The sequence below is a fragment of the Salvelinus sp. IW2-2015 genome, linkage group LG23, assembly GCF_002910315.2.
Source record: "Salvelinus sp. IW2-2015 linkage group LG23, ASM291031v2, whole genome shotgun sequence".
In the NCBI taxonomy this organism is placed as follows: Eukaryota; Metazoa; Chordata; class Actinopteri; order Salmoniformes; family Salmonidae; genus Salvelinus; species Salvelinus sp. IW2-2015.
In genome coordinates this window covers 24765611-24788588 of record NC_036863.1, presented here as the reverse complement: position 1 = coordinate 24788588, position 22978 = coordinate 24765611, and the positions used below count along the sequence as shown (strand labels likewise).

Here is a 22978-nt window from a genome sequence, read left to right as displayed (position 1 = left end):
CCAGTATTGGCCAGTGTCGTCTGTCTCTGTGCACAGGCAGATAGGAGATAAACAGGATGGATGATCATGCCAGAGGTCACAGGATGGGGTCAAAAGTTCTTGTTAGCTACCCTGCTGAAACAAAAGCATAGACCAGCATAAATTTCAAGCTAGTCCATGCTGGTCTATGCTGGTCAATCGCTGGTCAGTGCTGGTCTGATGCTGGTCAAGCTTGTCCGACCAGCATGGTCTAGCTGGTCTAGCTGCTCAGTGAACAAGGTGGACTCAGGTCTATTCTGTTTGAGACCCGGGGGACTCTGCATTGACTTGGACTTGAGAAAATCAGATGCTTTCAGAGCATCTCTGATGGTATAAATACATTTGATTTTACTTCAGTCTATGGCAATATTTTTTAGTCTCAGTCCACCCAATTTAAAAGTGCACATTGTGACGACCCCCCCACTCTGTGTGCTGAATTCTTTCCCTCTGCTCTTGTTTTCATTAATACGATGGCGGTGGGCGGTGCTGGAAGGGTCGTCAGCGAAATGGGACACACCTGGGCTCGGGTGTGTCCCAGCGATAACGACACCTTTCCCCCATACGTTGAGGATACACTCTCCACATAAAACAGTTTTTTGTGGCATTTTGGAGCTTCTTTGTGTTTATTTGTTTTGGCACCTCAACACCCCTCATTATCACCATCTATGCACACATCCACTCCCTTACACTGACTACACACACCATTGTTACTTGTGTAGGTTACTTTATTTAATAAATATATTTTTGTTATTTCTTTATCTCCGCGTTGTCTTCCTCCTTGTTACGACCCGGTTCGTAACAACATTCACATTAGAACATTTGTTCTAATCGCATGTAAGATAAACATGCACAATTAATTACAAAGTCTGCATTAATAGGCTGCCCCTACACTCACTAAATGCTGGGTTTGTATCCTGACCCTACTACTGGGTTGCAGTTATTGGGTCATATAGTTGGGTTGTTGATGCTAGTTTATAGAGATATTACACACAGCGGGTCAGATCAGAAGACTGCAGGCGTGGCTTTACGTTATTTATGGCCACCTGTGAGTAAATGTTATTCCGGTTCATCTGTTCTGTTTTATTAAGGTTGAAGACACTGACAGTTTTGTTGCATTAATGAGTTTTACACAAGTGTATGAGTTCCTTAATTAAGAGACAATGAAAATCCCAACATTGGGATAGTTACTGCTTTGTTACAATATGTAAATACTGTTATGAATATTATATTAGAATATGTTATGTGCAAAAATATTTAAGGAACATTTACATTTGTGGTGTACGAACTTAACAAGAATCATATTTACTCGCCCAAAAAAACTATCTGAAAGCCACGCCACTAATATCAGATGGTCACCAACATACTAGCATCAGTGTCCAAAACAACATGCGATGGTCACCAGAAAAAAAACACATTAGTCGCGTTTTTTCAGCAGGGTAATCGTGCTGGGCATGTTATGCTCATGATCAGCATCGCTCAGTCATGTCAAAACAAAGCTGCCAACAAACAGTTTGTATCGACCTCAGTGTTTGAGATTAGCAGTTCAAGGTCAATCAGCTCCAAGAATCAAGTCCCCGCCTACTAGCTTGGGCTACACTAACCTCTCACTAGCAAAACAAGGGCAGTGCTTAGTGCTAAGTAAACACTAAGCACTAGGCATGGTGGGATTTATTGACTTTATGGATTGAGATGATTCATTCAAGGATGAATCCTAGAGATGTCTGTCTTTTAATGACAAACACATTTTAAGTAGATCAGATAGGTGTGTTGTAACTTTTGCCAAATAATGACATTAACATAGACTATATATAGACAGAAGTATGTGGACACCCCTTCAAATTAGTGGATTCGGCTATTTCAGGCACACCCGTTGCTGACAGGTGTATAAAATTGAGTACACCGCCATGCAATCTCCATAGGAAAACATTAGTAGTAGAATGGCCTTACCGAAGAGCTCAGTGACTTTCAACGTGGCACTGTCATAGGATGCCACCTTTCCAACAAGTCAGTTTGTCAGATTTCTGCCCTACTAGAGCTGCCCTGGTCAACTGTAAGTGCTGTTATTGTTCAGTGGAAACGTCTAAGAACAACGGCTCAGCCGCGAAGTGGTAGGCCACACAAGCTCACCGAACGTGAGGCCACACAATTCCCGCGTGCACAAAGTGAGGTCAATACAGAAATGGTTTGTCGAGATCGTTGTGGAAGAACTTGACTGGCCTGCGCAGAGCCCTGACCTCAACCCCGTCAAAACCTTTGTGGTGAATTGGAACACCGACTGCGAGCCAGGCCTAATCACCCAACATCAGTGCCCAACCTCACTAATGCTCTTGTGGCTGAAAGGAAGCAAGTCCCCGGAGCAACATCCCAATATCAAGTGGAAAGCCTTCCCAGAAGAGTGGAGGCTGTTATAGCAGCAAAGGGTGGACCAACTACATATTAATGCCCATGATTTTGGAATGAGATGTTCGACGAGAAGGTGTCCACATACTTTTGGTCATGTAGTGTATATTGCTAAGAATGTGAGAGTAGGGTGAATCCCCTAGCGGGTCTCAAACCCAGGCCACCAGCACCAATGATGAACACCCTTACCACTGTCCCAATAAGGGATATCTCTCTTTTTTTAAATAAAAAAAAWATATATATTTCACCTTTATTTAACCAGGTAAGCTAGTTGAGAACAAGTTCTCATTTACAACTGTGACCTGGCCAAGATAAAGCAAAGCAGTGCGACACAAACAACAACACAGAGTTACACATGAAATAAACAAACATACAGTCAATAACACAATAAAAAAAGTCTATATACAGTGTGTGCAAATGAGGTAAGATAAGGGAGGTAAGGCAATAAATAGGCCATAGTGGCGAAATAATGACAATTTAGCAATTAAACACTGGAGTGATAGATGTGCAGAAGATAAATGTGCAAGTAGAGATACTGGGGTGCAAAGGAGCAACAACAACAAAAAAGAACAGTATGGCGATGAGGTAGTTGGATGGGCTATTTACAGATGGGCTATGTAGAGGTGCAGTCTGACAGATATGAGTCTCCAGCTTCAGTGATTTTTGCAATTCGTTCCAGTCATTGGCACCAGAGAACTGGAAGGAAAGGCGGCCAAAGAGGAATTGGCTTTGGGGAGGACCAGTGAAATATAACTGCTGGAGCGCGTGCTACGGGTGGGTGCTGCTATGGTGACCAGTGAGCTGAGATAAGGCGGGTCACATCCGCCTACAGTATGTCGGCCTTCCGCATCTGCGGTGAAAGGTGGCCAAGCTACATTGGTGTTTGTCAGACCATTGAAAATCGGTCTTCTCATGAAAAAGTCTGTAGCGTTCGAACGGTTTGGCCCACAGGGGAAAAGGAAGACTCACGGTGTTCTCCGTTTTTTTCTTCGACCCCCACAAGTGTCACGGGACTCGTCTGAAGGTAACCCATACAAATTAATAGAAGTAAGGAGGTAGTTTTGTTCCAACAAAAATAAGGGGTTATGAAATATGTGTCCAAACATTTTCTTATATTTCCTGAGCTTTCTTATATCTCATAGAGTACATACACTTCAAAACCTTATTCCTTATGATTTACCTTTTGACTTAAATTTATGAATGTGTTATTCAATGCTTTTCTATGGGCTGTAGTAGTAAAGGCCAAATTACACAAAAAAATAGGGGTCCTGAAAGTCAAATAGCAATTCGATCAAGTTCAAGTCCGGGCTCTGACTGGGCCACTCAAGGACAATCAGAGACTTGTCCCGAAGCCTATCCTGCGTTGTCTTGGTTGTGTGCTTAGGGTCATTGTCCTGTTGGAAGGGGAACCTTCTCCCCAGTCTGAGGTCCTGAGCGCTCTGGAGGTTTTCATCAAGGTGCTCTCTGTACTTTGCTCCAATCTTCTTTCCCTCGATCCTGATGAGTCTACCAGTCCCTGCCGCTGAACAACATCCCCACAGAATGATACTGCCACCACCATGCTTCACCGTGGGGATGGTGCCAGGTTTCCTCCAGACGTGACACTTGGCATTCAGGCCAAAGAGTTCAATCTTGGTTTCATCAGACCATACAGGCCTGATTGGTGGAGTGCTGCAGAGATGGTTGTCCTTCTGGAAGGTTCTCCCATCTCAACAGAGGAACTCTGAAGCTCTGTCAGAGTGACCATCGGGTTCTTGCTTACCTCAATAATGGAGCCCACTGTGTTCTTGGAAACCTTCAATGCAGAAATGTTTTGGTACCCTTCCCCAGATCTGTGCCTCAACACAATCCTGTCTCGGCGCTCTACGGACAATTCCTTCGACATCATGGCTTGGTTTTTGCTCTGACTTGCACTTTCAACTGTGGGACCTTATATAGACCGGTGTGCACCTTTCCACATCATCAAACAATTTAATTTACCACAGGTGGACTCCATTCATGTTGTAGAAACATCTCAAGGATGATTAATGGAAATGGCTCAATTTCGAGTCTCATAACAAAGGGTCTGAATACTTATGTAAATAAGCTATTTCTGTTTCTAAAAACATGTTTTCACTTGTCATTATGGGTACTGTGTATAGATTGATAAGGTAAAAAATTATTTAATACATTTTAGAATAAGGCTATAACGTCACAAAATGTCAAAAATGTACTGTATATTCTGAGAGCATGGCAACCATGTCCTGTGTATATTTGGTGGAACGTTGATAGAATATTCTCCTAATTAACCCTCAGAAAACTAAACACGGATGTTCTTGCAACATCCCATAAAACGTGTCTAGAACATTAATGTTGTATATTCTGAGAACATTGTAACCACATTCTAGATGACTTCTGTTTGACATTACGGGAATGTTCTAGCTTTAACACCAATTTCAAAGGTTCTCAGAGGGTTTTTGCTAGCTAACGTAGTTAGAATGTTCCCATAATTAACAGAAAACTGGACACTCAAACATTAGGGGAACATAACAACATCAAAAATAATTTTGGGTTTTGTGATTGTAAACAACCCGTTTGTCCTGCTCTCGTTTCCTGTAGTCCTCTATCTGATCATGAGATTTTGCTCTTTCCAAAAACAGATGACAGAATAAGTCAAGCTCTAAGACAACTGTACTGTTTGTTTTTAGGGAATGGAGCTTTGTCAGATGTTGTACTAGTGGTCAACACAGATGCCTGTATGATTGAGAATGGAGCTCTAGTCGTGGATTGACATAGTGAGAGAACACTGGCCAATTGTTTAGTGGCCTGTCATTATTTTGGTCCCTGCTCACAGCAGCCTTTCTTTTCAGGATTAATTATTGGCTCCTGTTTCTCCATGTTTACAAACAAAAGAGTTGCCTTCTTATGCCTGTTTATACACTGAACCCATTTTTCACATTTTCCCATCAGGCTTGACATGCAGAGGCTTGGCATGTGCATGTTGTTGCATTTTGGCTTAGAGTTGGGTTCAAACGCGACTAACATGTATACATTCTACAAATGTAAAGTCGTGAGAGGAGTCAGTGTCTAGTTAGTGTTGATTTCTGCAGAGAGCAGAACAGGTTTTCAAATCAGGTGGTTGGCTCAGTCGGAGGCAGTGACGCTGTTATTAGGGACGGTGGTGGAGAACAAGACCTCAGCGTAACCGATGACACCCTCTGAAGGACACTGCTCTGTTCAGACTAACATTGACTCTTTATTCCAGCCTTAATAATGCATGAAGTCAAATGTTCGATCGGCACATTCCAGGGGAAATTACAAATGTGTTTGTTTGAGGAAGTCCTCTTTGTTGGGAACTTGGTATCTAGACGTGTTCAATGTACTGTATCTTTCCTTGAGAAATGAAGGAAAGTCCATATTACCTAATTATGTAAATTCCCCATTTGTGCGTGTGGCATTCAGAACCAATTTATGTTTTGCTTGAATGAGACATTACTCTCTCTAATAAACCGCATCTGCCTCAATACAGCTCTGTCTGTATACTCAATACACACAGAACACTTTACATACAGTAGAACGTGTTGACTGTGTTCCCTAATCAGTTGGTTTTGATATTTTATCTTATCAGTATACTGTATGGAACAATCAGGGACAATTACCCCAATTCAAAGGATCAGAGTCTTGAGGTGGGGCCTCTACCTTGGGAAAACTTTGGACACACTGGAGAAGTGGCATTAAGGACACACTCTGTGCTAAGTACAACAGATAAGCATGCTATCAAAGAAGATATCAGACTGATGTAGCGTCTGTTTCCAACTCACACTCTCAAACACATAGATCCCCTGAACGCAGCTCCCTCTCCAAATCCCAATCACCTGAATTCTGATCACCTGTTCACACACCTGTATGTCATTATCACACACTATTTAATTCAGTTCGTTGCACCCCATCATTGTGAGGTATTGTTTATTTTGTTACACACTTCTAGTCAAAGCTCTGTTTTTGCTGCAATTTAATCCTCCTGTGTATGATAGTTTTTGCCTATTCCCTGCCTGTACTTTAGCCTATCGGATTTCCTGTTATCAACCTATTGCCTGATCTCCCGGATTATGTTACTAGCCTTTTCCCTGCCTGTACTGTTGCCTTTCTGGACCCCCTGTGTATGACCTTCTGCCTGCCCCTGGACCCAGCTACCTGCCTCCTCCTGTGGTCCTTTACAAATAAACACCTGCTCCGCCCTGCGCTTGAAACCAGCTCTCTGTCTCCCATCGTGTTCATTACAACTGATTGATAAAACCAAATACAGTATCATTCATAGAAAGTCTCTTTTTACCTGTTTATCACTGTTTGTTTCTATAATAACTTTTCTTAACTACATTTACTGTACTAGTTCATGTAATGGTAAAAGCAGAGAACTATAATTAATAGAAGTGATGATAAGATGTTGACATCAAAATTAAGCAGAGCCAGTTCAGAAAGGAAACCCGAGTGCCAAGCCTCAGCTGAGATGGCATCAATTAGAGGCTGGTAACAATCACGCCTACCTTATTTGGCGGTCTATTTAAGCTGACCGGGTCTGCTCACTCATCCTGCTGCTGCTTGCTGCTACCATGCACTGGCTTTTTCTACATTGACGCTGCTGCCTTAACTAGCCATTTCACGCTATGCTGCTGCTTTCTGATATACACTGCTCAAAAAAATAAAGGGAACACTTAAACAACACAATGTAACTCCAAGTCAATCACACTTCTGTGAAATCAAACTGTCCACTTAGGAAGCAACACTGATTGACAATAAATTTCACATGCTGTTGTGCAAATGGAATAGACAACAGGTGGAAATGATAGGCAATTAGCAAGACACCCCCAATAAAGGAGTGGTTCTGCAGGTGGTGACCAAAGACCACTTCTCAGTTCCTATGCTTCCTGGCTGATGTTTTGGTCASTTTTGAATGCTGGCGGTGCTTTCACTCTAGTGGTAGCATGAGACGGAGTCTACAACCCACACAAGTGGCTCAGGTAGTGCAGCTCATCCAGGATGGCACATCAATGCGAGCTGTGGCAAGAAGGTTTGGTGTCTGTCAGCGTAGTGTCCAGAGCATGGAGGCGCTACCAGGAGACAGGCCAGTACATCAGGAGACGTGGAGGAGGCCGTAGGAGGGCAACAACCCAGCAGCAAGACCGCTACCTCCGCCTTTGTGCAAGGAGGATCAGGAGGAGCACTGCCAGAGCCCTGCAAAGTGACCTCCAGCAGGCCACAAATGTGCATGTGTCTGCTCAAACGGTCAGAAACAGACTCCATGAGGGTGGTATGAGGGCCCGACATCCACAGGTGGGGGTTGTGCTTACAGCCCAACACCGTGCAGGACGTTTGGCATTTGCCAGAGAACACCAAGATTGGCAAATTCGCCACTGGCGCCCTGTGCTCTTCACAGATGAAAGCAGGTTCACACTGAGCATGTGACAGACGTGACAGAGTCTGGAGACGCCGTGGAGAACGTTCTGCTGCCTGCAACATGCTCCAGCATGACCGGTTTGACGGTGGGTCAGTCATGGTGTGGGGTCATTTCTTTGGGGGGCCGCACAGCCCTCCATGTGCTCGCCAGAGGTAGCCTGACTGCCATCAGGTACCGAGATGAGATCCTCAGACCCCTTGTGAGACCATATGCTGGTGCGGTTGGCCCTGGGTTCCACCTAATGCAAGACAATGCTAGACCTCATGTGGCTGGAGTGTGTCAGCAGTTGCTGCAAGAGGAAGGCATTGATGCTATGGACTGGCCCGTCCGTTCCCCAGACCTGAATCCAATTGAGCACATCTGGGACATCATGTCTCGCTCCAWCCACCAAAGCCACGTTGCACCACAGACTGTCCAGCAGTTGGCGGATGRTTTAGTCAAGGTCTGGGAGGAGATCCCTCAGGAGACCATCCGCCACCTCATCAGGAGAATGCCCAGGCATTGTAGGGAGGTCATACAGGCACATGGAGGCCACACACACTACTGAGCCTCATTTTGACTTGTTTTAAGGACATTACATCAAAGTTGGATCAGCCTGTAGTGTGGTTTTCCACTTTAATTATTTTGAGTGTAACTCCAAATCCAGACCTCCATGGGTTGATAAATTTGATTTCCATTGATAATTTTTGTGTGATTTTGTTGTCAGCACATTCAACTATGTAAAGAAAAAAGTATTTAATAAGAATATTTCATTCATTCAGATCTAGGATGTGTTATTTTAGTGTTCCCTTTATTTTTTTGAGCAGTGTATTTTCTTTGCGATCTAGCTGTTTTGGAACCTCGCCCACGTCGTTCAATATGCTCATGTTGCAATGTTTGGCTGCTGCAGGGATGTCATTGACAGTGAGGATCAGCATGTTGTTGTGCTACTGTTGTCAGTCAATTGCCGGCTACAAACTAGTTAGCCAAGTAGGAATAGCCTATCATATAGTCTACTTGTTTGTTCACAATACCAGCTTTCGGGGAGAGTCGGTGCGCTCTGTGAACACATTCATGGAGCATAATCCCTCCACCATACAATGAGGAAGTAACCTATGCTAGGGTAGAATACAGGCATAGCCACGTTAAGGTGGGGGCAGAAAAAAATTGGGGCGTGGGTTGGGAGGGACTATATTGGTCCAATAATACAGGACAAGTAAAGGCCCAGTACACTACTATTTGTAACTAATATTTTTTTGTATAATTCTTTTTTAAATTTTCAGCAGCAGCATCCTCAGCACCCCTACTTCCCGCGGCTATGCGTTGATATGTAATGAGTGAGTAGCAATGTTTTCTGATTATGAGCAGGAGACAGTAGTGGTGTGTAAAATCAATGGGGAAGCCAAATGCGTGTGTCCGTGTGTGTTCGTGCTTGTAGAAAAACATGTTGACTCACCCTACTTGTAGAGAAACGCCAATGCCATCCTCCTCTTTCATGTTGACGAAACAGTCTATTACTCTGTCATACAGTACACGCTTCAATTTTTTGTTGTCCTAGGCTGCCTGGCTAAAATGCTTGCTCGATAGCCTAACTTCCATTCATGGGCAACGTTAGCTAGTTAACAGTAGCCTTCTACATCTAGCTACATATTGAACTTCCATCCTCTCAGGCCAGGGGAACAACAACAATTAATTAATTAATGGTTGGATCAGAATCGCTGTTATCATTGGCCAGTACAGCGAATTAAGTAAAACCACAAGTCCAAATCCCTATCTCCATCCATGGCTAATTTAGGAAAGGGCCAATTTTAACTTGCTGGCTAACTAGCCACCAGAGGACAACAACACCATGAAAGCAACAATTCAAGTTTTTCTGTCAATGACGTATGCTCTTAGTAGGATTTGATAGGAGTGATGCCAAGTCCAAGCTGGCTTCCCTGGACACTTTTTTTTTTTTGGTGCACCACGACCATTCAGAGCTGAGCTCACTCAGTTTAGCTCAACACTGATTGGCAAATGTTTTTTAGTTTTTTTTGTCAATGGTGGCCAGATGCTGGCTGGCATCCCTTGGCTTCAATGAGAGATAGATGGCCTACACGTAGAGATAGATGGCCTACACGTAGAGAGACAGAGGGAAGCTGTTTTGCTCGCTCGGATGCTTTCTCCTGTGAGATACATTCAGCCTCTTGCAAATTGAAGGAAAATTATGAAATACAGAGAGACAAAAGATACATTATTTTATGTTTCTACATTTCATTTTTAGGGGAAGCCTGGTTGCCTTGGCATCCATGAATATACGCCACTGGCAGGAGATGGTGCTTATCACGGTGATTCAATAGTATTTAAGTCTCTATGCTTAGTTTAGTGCTGCATCAGTATGGATAGTAACTATCACTGCATGTTGCGCATCTCATGAGACTGCTGCAATCAAAGCACACATCAGTGATGCCCTACATTTTATGAGTCCTTCCAGTCACATAGGTTAATGTGACTTGCGCCAGCAGTCACACTTCAAATGTTGTACATTGGTTAGTATCTTTGTTTCCCTTACACAGTATAAGCTAGAACACATTCATTTTAACTGGACTGGATGGTGCACTCCTCGTATTGCTACACTTTTGCTGGTCTTCTACTCTTGAGAAATCATAAATCTGCTGGCTTATTAGTGTATAGCCTGCTGTTGCATGAGTCACACTATTAGCATACATTTTAAGGTATCATTTCAGTCAACTCATTCATTATTAATTCTTATTGCAGCAGTAGGTTTAGGCTCTGATTTATTAACCATGTTCTAATCATGTGTCATGCATTTTACCCAGGCGGTCCTCCTTGTCGGTTCATCTTGCGTTCTAGTAGTATTATTCTAGTGACTGTTCTTATTCTATAATAGACTATTGTGGCGGCAGGTAGCCTAGTGGTTAGAGCGTTGGACTAGTAACCGAAAGTTTGAAAGATCGAATCCCTGAGCTGACAAGGTAAAAATATTTTGTTCTGCCCCTCAACAAGGCAGTTAACCCACTGTTCCTAGGCCATATTTGAAAATAAGAATTTGTTCTTAACTGACTTGGCTAGTTAAATAAAGTTAAAAAAGAATAAATAATTGTATTGTGTGCTATTGTAGAGATCACTTCATTCAAGTAAAATCAAATAAAATGTTATTGGTCACATACTGTATATGTGTTTAGCAGATGTTAATGCGAGTGTAGCGAAATGCTTGTCATTCTAGTTCCGACAGTGCATCAATATCTAAGTAATATCAAACAATTTCACAACAAATACCTAATACACACAAATCTAAGTAATGGAATTAAGAATATATAAATATATGTATGAGCAATGTCAGAGCGGCATAGACTAAGATACAGTAGATAGTATATACATATGAGATGAGTAATGCTAGATATGTAAACATTATTAAAGTGACTATTGTTCCATTTATTAAAGTGGCCAATGATTTTAAGTCTGTGTATGTAGGCAGCAGCCTCTCTGTGCTAGTGATGGCTATTTAACAGTCTGATGGCCTTGAGATAGAAGCTGTTTTTCAGTGTCTCGGTCCCAGCTTTGATGCACCTGTACTGACCTCGTCTTCTGGAAGATAGCGAGGTGAACAGGCAGTGGCTCAGGTGGTTGTTGTCCTTGATGTCCTTTGTTTGTTGACGTTTAGTGAGAAGTTTTCCTGTCACCATACTCCCAGAGCCCTCACCTCCTCCCTGTAGGCTCTCATCGTTGTTGGTAATCAAGCCTACTACTGTTGTGTCGTCTGCAAACTTGATGATTGAGTTGGAGGCGTGTTTGGCCACGCAGTAATGGGTGAACAGGGAGTACAGGAGGGGGATGAGCACGCACCCTTGTGGGGACCCTGTGTTGAGGATCAGTGAAGTGGAGATGTTGTTTCCTACCTTCACCACCCAGGGGCAGTCCGTCAGGAAGTCCAGGACCCAATTGCACAGGGCGGGATTCAGACCCAGGGCCTCGAACTTAATGTTGACCTTGGAGGGCACTATGGTGTTGAATGCTGAGCTATAGTTAATGAACAGCATTCTTACATAGGTATTCCTCTTGTCCAGATGGGATAGAGCAGTGTGCAGTGTGATGGCGATTGCATCGTCGGTGGACCTATTGGGGTGGTATGCAAATTGAAGTGGGTCTAGAGTGACAGGTAAGGTGGAGGTGATATGATCCTTGACTAGTCTCAAAACAATTCATGATGACAGAAGTGACTGCTACGGGGCGATAGTCATTTAGTTCAGTTACCTTTGCATTCTTGGGTACAGGAACAATGGTGGCCATCTTGAAGCATGTGGGGACAGCAGACTGGGATAGGGAGAGATTGAATATGACCGTAAACACACCAGCCAGCTGGTCTGACTCTGAGGACGCGGTTAGGGATGCCGTCTGGGCCGGCAGCCTTGCGAAGGTTAACACTTTTTACAGTCTTATTCACGTCGGCCATAGAGGAGAGCCCGCAGTCCTTGGTAGCTGGCTGCATCGGTAGTACTGTGTTATCCTCAAAGCGGGCGAAGAACGTATTTAGCTTGTCCGGAAGCAAGACGTCGGTGTCTGCGACGTGGCTGGTTTTCCCATTGTAGTCGGTGATTGTCTGTAGACCCTGCCACATCCGTCTCGTGTCTGAGCCATTGAGTTGCGACTCCACTTTGTCTCTATACTGACGTTTTGCCTGTTTGATTGCCTTGCGGAGGGAATGACTACTCTGTTTGTATTCTACCATATTCCCAGTCACCTTGCCATGGTTAAATGCGGTTGTAACGGCAGTCTAAGTCGTCCTCCTCATCGGACGAGGAGAGWCGAGAAGGATCGGAGGACCAATGTACAGCGTGGTAAGTTTCCATGATTTAATAACACGAAAACTAGACAAAATACAAAACAACAAACGAACCAACCGTCACAGTCCCGTGTGGCACAAACACTGACACAGGAAACAACCACCCACAAATCCCCAACACAAAACAAGCCACCTATATATGATTCTCAATCAGGGACAACGATTGACAGCTGCCTCTGATTGAGAACCATATTAGGCTGAACACAGAAACAGACAAACTAGACACACAACATAGAATGCCCACCCAGCTCACGTCCTGACCAACACTAAAACAAGCAAAACACATAAGSACTATGGTCAGGACGTGACAGTACCCCCCTCCTGAGGTGCGGACTCCGAACGCACCCCTAAAACTCAAGGGGAGGGTCTGGGTGGGCATCTGTCCGCGGTGGCGGCTCCGGCGCAGGACGAGGCCACCACTCCACCATTGTCTTTGTCCCCCTCCTTAGCGCCCTTTGAGTGGCAACCCTCGCCCCCGACCCTGGTCTAGGAACCTTCACAAAAGTCCCCCCTAGATAGAGGAGACAGCTCAGGACAGAGAGGTAGCTCAGGACAGAGAGGTAGCTCAGGACAGAGGGGCAACTCCGGACTGAAGGGCAGCTCCGGACAGAGAGGCAGCTCTGGACTGAAGGGCAGCTCCGGACTAATGGCAGCTCCGGACTGAGTGGCAGCTCCGGACTGAGTGGCAGCTCCGGACTGAGTGACAGCTCATGACTGGAGGGCAGCTCATGACTGGCGGGCAGCTCATGACTGGCAGCTCCTGACTGGCTGGCGGCTCTGGCAGCTCCTGACTGGCTGGCGGCTCTGGCAGCTCCTGACTGACGGACGGCTCTAGCGGCTCCTGACTGATGGACGGCTCTGACGGCTCGGGACAGACAGGCGGCTCTGACGGCTCGGGACAGACGGGCGGCTCAGATGACGCTGGGCAGGCAGGCAGTTCAGACGGCGCTGGGCAGGCAGGCAGCTCAGACGGCGCTGGGCAGGCAGTCAGCTCAGACGGCGCTGGGCATGGTACCGGCACTGGAGGTACTGGGTTGGAGACACGCACCATGGGGAGAGTGCGTGGAGGAGGAACAGAGTTCTGGAGACGCACAGGAAGCCTGGTGCGTGGTGTAGGCACTGGTGGTACTGGGCTGGGGCGGGTAGGTGGCGCCGAATATACCGGACCGTGAAGGCGTACAGGAGCTCTTAAGCACCGAGCCTGCCCAACCTTACCTGGTTTAATGCTCCCCGTAGCCAGGTCAGTGCGGCGAGGTGGAATAGCCCGCACTGGGCTGTGCTGGCGAACCGGGGACACCATACGTAAGGCTGGTGCCATGTACACCGGCCCGAGGAGACGCACTGGAGACCAGATGTGTTGAGCCGGCTTCATGGCACCTGGCTCGATGCCCACTCTAGCCCGGCCGATACGTGGAGCTGGAATGTACCGCACCGGGCTAAGCACACGTACAGGAGACTCCGTGCGCTCTTCCGCACAACACGGTGTCTGCCCGTACTCTCGCTCTCCACGGTAAGCCCGGGGAGTTGGCGCAGGTCTCCTACCTGACTTCGCCACACTCCCCTTTAGCCTCCCCTCCAAGAAATTTTTGGGTGAGCCTCTCGGGCTTCCAGCCACTCTGCCTTGCTAGCGCCTCATAATGCCGCCTCTCCGCTTTTGCTGCCTCCAGCTCCGCTTTGGGGCGGCGACACTCCTCTGGCTCTGCCCAGGGTCCTTTACCGTCCAGAATTTCCTCCCATGTCCATTCCTCCTGGTACCGCTGCTGCTGTCGCTGCTGCCCGTTMCCACGCTGCTTGGTCCGBGTTWGGTGGGTGGTTCTGTAACGGCAGTCTAWTTCGTCCTCCTCATCGGACGAGGAGAGGCGAGAAGGATCGGAGGACCAATGTYCAGCGTGGTAAGTTTCCATGATTTAATAACATGAAAACAATATACAATTACAAAATAACAAAACGAACCAACCGTCACAGTCCCGTGTGGCACAAACACTGACACAGGAAACAACCACCCACAAATCCCCAACACAAAACAAGCCACCTATATATGATTCTCAATCAGGGACAACGATTGACAGCTGCCTCTGATTGAGAACCATATTAGGCTGAACACAGAAACAGACAAACTAGACACACAACATAGAATGCCCACCCAGCTCACGTCCTGACCAACACTAAAACAAGCAAAACACATAAGCACTATGGTCAGGACGTGACAGCGGTGGTTCGCTCTTTCAGTTTTGCGCGAATGCTGCCATCTATCCACGGTTTCTGGTTAGGGTCATGTATTAGTACTGTTATTAATGAATCTTCTGCTTGCATTTTGTTATCTTCATGTTACATCGAACATTACTCGGTCTTTCCATCACTAAGCATATATTCACAGAAGTACAGCCTCATTTTAAATGGATACTAGTGCCTAACCATAACTTGAAATATGAGGAAGAAGAGTTATCACCTTGGACCTTAGTGGGGAATCTGACGCTGTGTGATGACTAATCAAGCCTTGATATAGTTTCAGCCGTGTTGGATGGGTGTTGATACTAGCATTACTTAGCATGCGGTGGGCTTGCTAAACACCCACTTGGCGATCAGTGTTTGTGATCAAGCCTTCATTGCCTCTCAGGGGAATGTCTGTTAGTTCTTATTTCAGACACTCTTATATGTAACCTTATTCTAGTTATCTATGGGGTCTATTCTCTCTTCATCAGGTCATTCATTCTTCTCTCATGGCTCACCAGTATATACTGTTAGACATTAGCCTTTAGCTCAGGTAGACTATATTGTTGGTCCAGGTTGATTATCAGGTCACTCTCACTGTGCACACTGTGCACGCTGCAGATGCATCAGCTACAGCTGAGCAATTTCATTAGTACATTAGGCTATTTAGGTAGCTACGAAATAACCTGGACCAACGTTTAGTTGTGGTTTTGGGGGTTTGTTAGTAATGTGTATGTTTTATGCTATGTGATGGCATGTGCACTCTGCAGCAGTCTACTGTATGCTCTTCTCTCTGTACAATGTCTTCTGTAATATAACCATGTATGCCTTTTCTATTCCAATTTCAGTCTGGCAAATGCAGCTTTATCATGCTCTGTTAGCAGTGATTCAGTTCATTTTGGGCGTCAGGACCCTTCAGCATGCAGTCTGCTCAAGGATCCATGTCTGCCTACACTTCATGGCCTATGGAGAAGGAATGAACATGCATATCAAAGAGTATCTCTCCTCTCTCAGTAGCACATGTTTGATTTCACGTTAAGGCAACAGTGTTGGGTTACATTACTCTGGCTTTATGGGTTCTTCAGTCTGAAATGCACTAAATGTTCCTCCGCATTATTTTTGCATTATCTCTTAAGTTCTGTTTGCATTGTGGACTCTCACATGTTAAACGTACTGTCATACACCCCGAGATGAAAGAATTGGCATGGAACTGAAATCTTCACCGCCAGATCTAACACGGCTTTGTCCTCTTTCATGTTATGTTGCCTGCATGCTGACCACGGGCAGCACCTGGCGAACCTCTTGTTCAACATTGACGCTGGCAACTAATGACAAGATACTGGAACTCATCACGGCTCTAGTTCCTTCGTCAGTGCTGAGGGCTAGCTCTGGGCACCGAATTCTGCATCTGCGGTGCTACTGCTTCTCAATACATTCCGGCTTCACTCTGATCCTCTGCTGCTACGGTGTTACGTTTGATTGATTCTGAGATTGTGGAACCAACATGAGTTCCGCCAGTATTGCTACAGTTGAAGTCAGAAGTTTACAGAAAAAAAGTGTAGACCTCCACAAGTCTGGTTCATACTTGGGAGCAATTTCTAAATGCCTGAAGGTACCACGTTCATCTGTACAAACAATAGTACGCAAGTATAAACACCATGGGATCACGCAGTCGTCATACCGCTCAGGAAGGAGACGTGTTCTGTCTCCTAGAGATGAACGTACTTTGGTGCGAAAAATGCAAAAGAACAACAGCAAAGGACCTTGTGAAGATGCTGGAGGAAACAGGTACAAAATGATCTATATCCACAGTAAAACGAGTCCTATATCGACATAACCTGAAAGGCCGCTCAGCAAGGAAGAAACCACTGCTCCAAAACCGCCATAAAAAAGCCAGACTACAGTTTGCAACAGCACATGGGGACAAAGATTGTACTTTTTAGAGAAATGTCCTCTTGTCTGATGAAACAAAAATAAAACTGTTTGGCCATAATGACCATCGTTATGTTTGGCGGAAAAAGGGGGAGGCTTGCAAGCTGAAGAACACCATCCCAAATGTGAAGCACGTGGGTGGRAGCATCATGTTGTGGGGATGCTTTGCTGCAGGAGGGACTGGTGCACTTCACAAAATAGATGGCATCATGATGTAGGAAAATTGTGGATATATTGAAACAACATCAAGACATCAGTCAGGAAGTTAAAGCTTCGTATTAATTTCTCTTTAATCATTGCATGATCTCGGATTTAATTATGGTCACTCCACTCATATGTTTACAGTGTTGGTAAAGCATTCTTAAACTGATAGGATGGGTAAAGTTACTGCTGTTGTCATTGCTCAAACTTATGCTGCTTTCTGTCCTCCCTTCCATGTTACGCTACCTGCAATGGCGACCACTGACCACGCCGGGCGATCCATTATTCCTCACCGACGCTGGCAAACAAATGACGAGATAGTGGTTTTCATCACGGTTCCATCTCCTTAGCCCACAGCGTTGACAATCTCTTGAACTGTACACAGCTCATTCATTTCGCATCGGTGCTGCTTAATTGGCATCTCTATCTGTCCCTGCATACACACTGACGATCACAGGGGTCAGTCCTCTGCTTCCTACGAACGCTATATTAGATTAAACGCCAAGGAGATTTTGGATGCCCAAAAGTGATGAGTTCATCTGCCAGTTCCATGCCTTTTATACTATAGTTTGGTATGACTGGGTTCAGCCCACGGTCAATAGCATTGCTTTGGCACTTACAGTATCGTAATWAAGTTCAGTGCATAGCTACAGATGGTTGGCTGGGTGCATATTGCTTAGGTTGCTTGTTAGATGGAAGATATTTTATGTAGGCCAACAGATGATCAGGCTACTTGTATTGATCAGTGAGTGCACCTGGCGATGCATCTCTAGGGCAGCTGGGTTCACACTGTTACATTGGCAAGATAGGCAGATGAAGCTCGCCTCAAGCGAGGGTACCCAGCGTTATGTCATGAGGGATAGAAGTCATACGTTGCTCAGTTTATGCCACACATGGTTAACATTCTCACAAGGTATTCGTTCTTGCGCTAGTAGATGTACTTTAGCTGGTCTATTTGATCATATCTAAACGGCACTCTGTCGTAGCTACACATAGTCAGATGGTGTGAGGTTCTGCTGTTTTGGGGGATTGTGTAGTTTACAGTGCTCACTGACTGTAGGCTATTTAATATTGACTCTTTGCTTGGGCAGGGAGCAATCCTGAAGGAGCAGAGCCTTTAAAGTTTTTTATTTAACCTTTATTTAACTAGCCAAGTCAGTTAAGAACAAATTCTTATTTACATAGCGCCAAGACTTTCATTATTCATTGCTTAATAAATGGTTAAGCAAACAGTACCAGTCAAAAGTTTGGACACACCTACTTATTCCATGGTTTTTCTTTATTTTTACTATTTTCTACATTGTAGAATAATAGTGAAGAAATCAAAACTATGAAATAACACATATGGAATAATTTAGTAACTTAAAAAGTGTTAAACAAATCTAAATATATTTGAGATTCTTCAAAGTAGCCACCCTTTGCCTTGACAGCTTTGCACATTCTTGGCATTATCTCAACCAGCTGCATGAGGTAGTCACCTGGAATGTATTTCAATTAACAGGTGTGCCTTGTTAAAAGTTAATTTGTGAAATGTCTTTCCTTAATGCGTTTGACCCAATCAGTTGTGTTGTGACAAGGTTGGGTGGTATCCAGAAGATAGGTCTATTTGGTCAAATAGTCCATATTATGGCAAGAACAGCACAAATAGGCAAAGAGAAACGACAGTCCATCATTACTTTAAGACATGAAGGTCAGTCAATACGGAACATTTCAAGAACTTTTCAAGTTTCTTCAAGTGCAGTCGCAAAAACCATCAAGCGCTATGATGAAACTGGTTCTCATGAAGACCGCCACAGGAAAGGAAGACCCAGAGTTACCTCTGCTGCAGAGGATAAGTTCATTAGAGTTAACTGCACCTCAGATTGCAGCCCAAATAAATGCTTCACAGAGTTAAAGGAACAGACACATCTCAACATCAACTGTTCAGAGGAGAATGCTTAAATCAGGTCTTTATGGTCGAATTGCTGCAAAGAAACCATTACTAAAGGACACCAATAATAAGAAGATACTTTAAATACGAGCAATGGACATTAGACCGGTGGAAATCTGTCCTTTGGTCTGATGAGTCCAAATTTGAGATTTTTGGTTACAACCGCTGTGTCTATGTGATGCAGGGTAGGTGAACGGATGATCCCCGCTTGTGTGGTTCCCAGCATGAAGCATTGAGGAGGAGGTGTGTTGGTGTGGGGGTGCTTTGCTGGTGACACTGTCTGTGATTTATTTTGAATTCAAGGCACACCTGACCAGCATGCATTCTGCAGCGATATGCCGTCCCATCTGGTTTGTGCTTAGTGGGACTATCATTTGTTTTTCAACAGGACAATGATCCAAAACACACCTCCAGGCTGTGTAAGGACTATTTGACCAAGGAGAGTGATGGAGTGCTGCATCAGATGACCTGGCCTCCACAATCACCCGACCTCAACCCAATTGAGATGGTTTGGGATGAGTTGAACAGCAGAGTGAAGGAAAAGCAGCCAACAAGTGCTCAGCATATTTGGAAACTCTTTCAAAACAGTTGGAAAAGCATTCCTCATGAAGCTGGTTGYGAGAATGCCAAGAGTGTGCAAAACTGTCATCAAGGCAAAGGGTGGCTACTTTGAAGAATCTCAAATATAAAATATATTTTGATTTGTTTAACACTTTTTTGGTTACTACATGATTCCATATGTGTTATTTCATAGTTTTGATGTCTTCACTATTATTCTTCAATGTAGAAAATAGTAAAAATAAAGAAAACTCCTTGAATGAGTAGGTGTGTCCAAACTTTTGACTGGTACTGTATTTCTATGTCTTTTCTATCTGAAATTAAGCGGAGCCAATTCAGAAAAGAAACCCGAGTGCCCCGCATCAGCTGAGATGGCATAAATTAGAGGCTTATATCAATCACACCTACCTTATTTGGCGGTCTATTTAAGCTGACCGGGTCTGCTCACTCATCCTGCTGCCGCTTGCTGCTACTATGCACTGGCTGTTTGCTCCTATCACCACCCCAGCATCCACCTGTTAGGTTCTGTGTTCCTGCCGGGGGATTGGTATAGTTTACCGCGCTCACTGCCTGTAGGCTGGATATTTTATATTGACGCTTTGCTTGGGCAGTGAGCTACCCTGAACGAGCAGAGCTTATATCGGAAAGACTTGCATTATTCAATGTTTAATAAATGGTTAAACATATTTCTACATGGTGCTTTCTTTCTGAAATGAACTATCTGAGGAATGTTTTATCAATGGCATCAAAAGTCATTCTATGTTTACAATGAAGGTTTACATTGGTATGTCTCACTAAGGCTGTCGTTGGAGATCCAAACGCATCACTGAATTTACGTAAACAATACATTTATGAGTGTCTATGGCTGATTTCTAGGTCATCTGAAAATAACAATTGATTACAATGACCAATAGAAGCTTAAAAAAAGAAACACTACCATTCACTTCAAATGAATAAATACATAGGTCTAGCTATACCATTAGAATAACAATTATGGATTTAACAATGTCTAAGATAATTCATGCTAATTCATGTGACCCTATTGAGACTTTCAATTAGACAAACTATAGATAACAAAGCTCTGCATAGCAATTGAAAGGGAAAATACACATCTGAGCCATTTTGTTGTTGATGTTCACATGCTTATCAGTACAGACCAAAGTGTACATTCTGACCAAGGGCAAGAGCATGGACGAATCTCAGCGGAAGGCTATTGCAGGCTCACAGGCCTCCAAGCTCCATAGAATAGAATCAAAGATTTGTATACCCTTTAAAACAGGATTTCTTACTGCACTATCCAATAACACAGCATATTGTATTGGTATGACTTTGAGAGACTAAGTTCTTAGGATAAGACTAATGATGATCAAATTCCAACAAATACCAACTCACATTTCTTAGCTGAACTTGTATTTCTCTACACACAATCCATATATCACCACTAGATGGGGACATCAACCAGCAACAGCTGTAGATAGGGCCTATCCATACCTGGCCACTGCTCTTTTATTGAAGCCAAAAAAAAAACATAGTCACAAACACTCACAAAAGAGTGCAGTAAACACAGTGAAGTCATCCCACCTTTACAGGGAAGTAGTCCCTCATGTAGTCCCAGACACGTAGATTGGAGAGGAAGTGAACCCTGTTGCCCCCCTTGGATGGTGTTTCCCAGTCGATGAACCACCAGCAGGCGTACAGCACGCTGATCAGCCAGAACCGAGTGAACATCAACACAAAGAACAGCACGATGCAGCTTGGAGCTGGAGGAAGACAACCAATACACACAGACAGACACACACACACACACACACACACACACACAGACAGACATGTGATGGGCACTGCACTATTAGGTTGCATCTCTTAACCTGCTGACATACTGAGCAGCAGTGAGCAGGAGAGGGACAGGGATTGAGAGATAGAAAGGGGTAGAGAGAGAGATCTAAGCAAACCCGAGAAGTGTACTACAACTCAAGCCATGAGTTTTTCCTGACCATGTGACCTGAACAGATTGACCAATAACTAGGACCCAGAGTTTTTCCTTGTCAGGTCATGTGGTCATGTGGTTTCTTCTTGTCCACTAGGTACCACTGATGCACAGTATCCAATCCATCTCAAAAATAATAAAAAGTGTGGAAGGCCTAATGGACAAATCTATTGCAACACACATGGAGTCTCTCCACTGTCCAACACATGTTATGTAAGAGTTACTTAAGAGTTGGATAAGGGAATTTCTTCTGTATGCATGTATTTGTGTAAGCATCGTTCCTTGCTCTGTTTCAGGCACAACTCCATGGGCACATGGAAGTCAGCCAGCAGTGGAAACTCTCAAAGAATTCCATTTCAACTTCTCCACACCGAGCAACCCGTTAAGCAAACAGAACTGGACACAAGGCTCCCCACTTGTTAATAAATGAGGAAGAAAGGCTAGCTAACACAGCTGCACAGCACACACAGGCAGCCCAGGACAGAGCAGAACAGTGGCAGACTCACCCAGGCCCAGAAAGGAGAAGACCCACTGTAGCACCGAGGCCGTCTGCAGTCTTCTGCTTAGGGGCAGGTCGGTAGGGGCAAACTGGATATTCATGGTGGGGACTGAAGAGGCTGGCAGTGCAGGCAGACAGGAGGCTTATGTCTGGGACACCCGGGAGAGGAGAAGAGTGAGTGAAGTGGGTCCAAAGTCTGCCTTTCTCCCTCTCTATCCACAGTCAACTGACATTTGACCGTCTTATCTCTGCAATCCTTTAATGCATGAATTAATTATTCAACCCATTTCTCTATCTTCAAGACCTTTGACCTTGCTGGTACTGGGCCAGCTAACAATTGTAGTTGCAAGAACATTTGTATTGTTACTGTTGCTGAGCCAAACAAGGTCCTGATTGGTGAACCACTGATCCATGCAATGTGCTTCGTATGTTGGCAAGGTTAGGGATACTCACACACAGTATTTTGACATGCATGATTACATTGTGCATGTATACATAAATTATTATTCAACATTTCCACACATGTGATTTGAACTCCCAACCTCCTGGTTTATGGTACTCCGATCTTCCTGCTAACCACCATGTCCGTGTCAGGTACCAGTTAATCCAAATATTATCTCGTCATTTGTATTTGTATTTATTATGTATCCCGTTAGCTGCCAAGGCAGCAGCTCTTCCTGGGGTACAGCCAAATTAAGGAAGTTTATACAATTTTAATAACATTACAATACATTCACAGATTTCCAAACACACTGTGTGCCTTCAGGCCCCGACTCCACCACATATCTACAGCACAAAATCCATGTGTACGTTGTTAGGTTCTAATTTTCAGAATAAATAACTCACGGACACTAGAGAAGCTTAACCAAGTTTAATTCTTCTAAAAAGGTCGATACAGCTGGATTCAGACAAAATTCATTTTCACACAAGCACTGATATTTAACCGTTTCTCATAGGCTGAGTCTCCTCCTACCCATCTGTACAAG

At 44.4% G+C, this 22978-nt stretch overlaps 1 protein-coding gene across 1 annotated transcript in view; it reads right to left on the bottom strand.

Moving 5' to 3' along the window:
* LOC111950228 (2-acylglycerol O-acyltransferase 2-A-like) overlaps positions 1 to 22185 on the bottom strand; it is a 36689-nt gene extending 14504 nt beyond the window's left edge. The window contains exons 1-2 of the mRNA XM_023967643.2: positions 22000 to 22185; positions 21088 to 21266 (exon numbers count right to left, since the gene is read on the bottom strand). Of these exons, the coding sequence (XP_023823411.1) occupies positions 21088 to 21266; positions 22000 to 22093 (273 nt within the window). The 5' untranslated portion in view covers positions 22094 to 22185. The remainder of the gene's footprint in view (positions 1 to 21087; positions 21267 to 21999) is intronic.
* Positions 22186 to 22978: the final 793 nt, after the last annotated feature.